Here is a 2,618-nt window from a genome sequence, read left to right on the forward strand (position 1 = left end):
AAAAAAAAAAAAAAAAAAAAAAAAAAAAAAAAAAATTAAAATGCAACATGAACAAATGCCTATCAAGGGTTCAGCTCAGGCAGAGGTAATTAATGAGAAAAGGTTCTTAAAATCACCAGCCAAAGACTCATTTCCCAGGAAACTAGTTCACCTCACAATTCCTGCAGTTAATTTGTTAGCACGAATTGTTTAGATTCGTCCTTCAAATGCTTTGTGTTTATGAGCTATCTTCAAGAAGTGAAGTAAACTTCCTTTGGGGCAGAAACTTGCGCAGAAGTATCCATCTGCTTCGTACTACACTCTGACTTACGCACAGCAGGAACGTAATCAATGCTTGTGATTGGCCAGCGGAAAAGACGGGACAAAAATAAAAAAGAGAACCCGCTCAAGGTGTCAAAGGTGGCTACACTACACACCCTTAAGTAATGCGCACATTAACACCCGTTTCAGAAAACCCAGCACATTTCTTTCGGCAGGGAAGACAAGCCGCCGCCTGACCGCCCGCGGGGGGCGAAGGGGAAGAACCTCCCCGGGAGAATGCGCAACGCTCACCGCCTCGCCCATGCGCCGACACCTCCGCCACCCGCCGCCCGGAAGAGGGCTGAGTAAAAAGATATGCCGCTCCCCTCCTCTCCCTGAACAACACACGTCTCCAGGGGAGGCGGGGGGCCAGCTCACGGCTCTTCCTTTCACTCCCGTACCTGCTTGGCCAAGAACCTGCCCAGCTCGCTGCGGCTCTTCTCGTTCTTAGCAGCGATTAGCCGCGCTGCGGCGGCCACTTCCAACGACAGGTGTTCCATGGCCCCGGGACCTGAATCTCCTGCGGCCACCGGCGCTCGCCTCTCGCGCTCGCAGACCCCTGGATGCACCGAAGGCGCCCCCAGGGAAAGTGGCCGCCGAAAGCCGGCGAACAGCAGCACACGTGGGGGTACTTCTGGGCGTAGTGCGTCACCACCGCGCGACAGCTAAGGCGGGCGCTGCCGGCTCCGCCCCCGTGGCGGCGGAAAGGCTGGGGGAGGGGAACGGAAGCCGGAAGGTCGTGCGTAGGGTGGTTCGTTCCTGCGTGATGGATTCCCTCCGACCTGACGTGACAAGAGACGGGAGACTTCCGGACGCAGTGCGTGAAAGTTCAGAGACACTTTTCTACCGGCAGGGCTATGAAGTGAGGCCTATGGACGTGTGACTTCACCATGCTCCTTCACGCTGCTTCATTCAGCACAGGAAGGGATCCTATGTAGAAGAGCACGTTTGCTTTGTAGGACTTAGCCTTCGAAAATTTGCTCGTCTCACAAGGACTTCCAGACACCGTCGGGCGGGGCACGTCCCAGTGTGACAAACACAGCTCTTGAAGTGCACTTTATATAAATATTGGAAACAATTATTCAACAAGCACGGTATATATACTAAAGAATACTCTTGACCTGGAATGCGGTGGCACCAGCCTGTAATCCCACCACTGGGGAGGCTGAAGCAGGAGGAGGATCCTGAGTTTGAGGCCAGCCTGGACTACATAGCAAGCACCTGTAGCAAAAGACACAACCAACAACAGAATGCTGAAGACATTAAAAAGAAGAGAGTAGCCAGGGATTTAGCTCACTGGTTCCACCGCCTGCCTGGCAAGCGTAAGGACCCGAGTGTCATCCCGGGTACCAAAAAAAAAAAAAGTCTATTAAAAATACTTTAAAAATAAAATACGTTCATATGAAAGCCATGAATAAGCCAAACTAATCAACGATGACAAAATTAAACGAATGGTTGCTCTGGGAGAGTACTGGCTGCAAAGGGACCTGAGGAAGCTTCCTAAAAGGAAGGAAATATTTTATTCACACTGAGCTACCTCTCCAGCCCCCATTTATTTTTCATTTTGGGGCAGTCTCGCTTTGATAAATTGCCCAGACTGGGTTTGAACTTGAAATCCCCACAGTGATGGGATTACATGAATTTACCACCATACAAAAAAAAAAAAAAGGAATTAAGATATCTTGAGTACCAACACCTTACCATGAATGTCATTACGTACTGCAAGCAATTACTAATAAAAATAAAAAATTTAAAAAACCTCTATATGATAATCTTCAGCCAGCCCTCTCCGAACTCCAAGATATAATTCACTGACATAATTTAAGGCACCACATTGATGTGATAGGTAGTCTTAGTTTTAATTTGTTTTTTCCCTTTCTCTTTTCTGAGGATCTTACTATGTAGTTCAGGATAGACTTGAAGTCACTTAAACCTCCTGCCTCAGCCTCTGGAGGGTTGAGATTATAAATTTTCATCCCACCATCATTTCCACTCTGATGGTTAATTTTTGTTTTTATGTTTTGGTACTGGGGAATGAATCCAGGGCCTTCACACTGTGCTGCATCCCTATTCTTTCTTGGTTTTTTTGTTTTTGTTTTGTTTTTTGTCAGGGACTCACTAAATTGGTAAATTTCCCAGAGTAGGCTTGAGGCGAAATGAACTCTGATTTTTTTGTTTTTTGTTTTTTGAAATAGGGTCTCACTGTATAGTTCAGGCTGGCTGTGAACTCACTATATAGTCCAGTCCAGGCTGGCTTCAAACTCATGATGATCCTACTGCTGCAGCCTCCCAAGTGCCAGGATTACAAGCCAGCACCA

General features: G+C 47.5%; 1 protein-coding gene across 6 annotated transcripts in view; it reads right to left on the reverse strand.

Annotated features, from left to right (window-relative positions):
- The window catches only part of Mdn1 (midasin AAA ATPase 1), a 160,629-nt gene extending 159,709 nt beyond the window's left edge, over positions 1-920 (reverse strand). For 4 of the 6 annotated variants that reach the window (XM_010633238.3, XM_019208824.2, XM_010633237.3 and 1 more), the window contains exon 1: positions 702-910. In XM_010633238.3, coding sequence (XP_010631540.1) covers positions 702-800 — 99 coding nt within the window. In that variant the 5' untranslated portion in view covers positions 801-910. Of the gene's footprint in view, positions 1-701 lie in introns of all 6 variants that reach the window. The other 2 variants (XM_019208823.2, XM_010633240.3) reach the window with 2 other exon arrangements.
- Positions 921-2,618: the final 1,698 nt, after the last annotated feature.

Source organism: Fukomys damarensis, unplaced genomic scaffold (assembly GCF_012274545.1).
Source record: "Fukomys damarensis isolate Sample0158 unplaced genomic scaffold, DMR_v1.0_HiC HiC_scaffold_14, whole genome shotgun sequence".
Taxonomy (NCBI): Eukaryota; Metazoa; Chordata; class Mammalia; order Rodentia; family Bathyergidae; genus Fukomys; species Fukomys damarensis.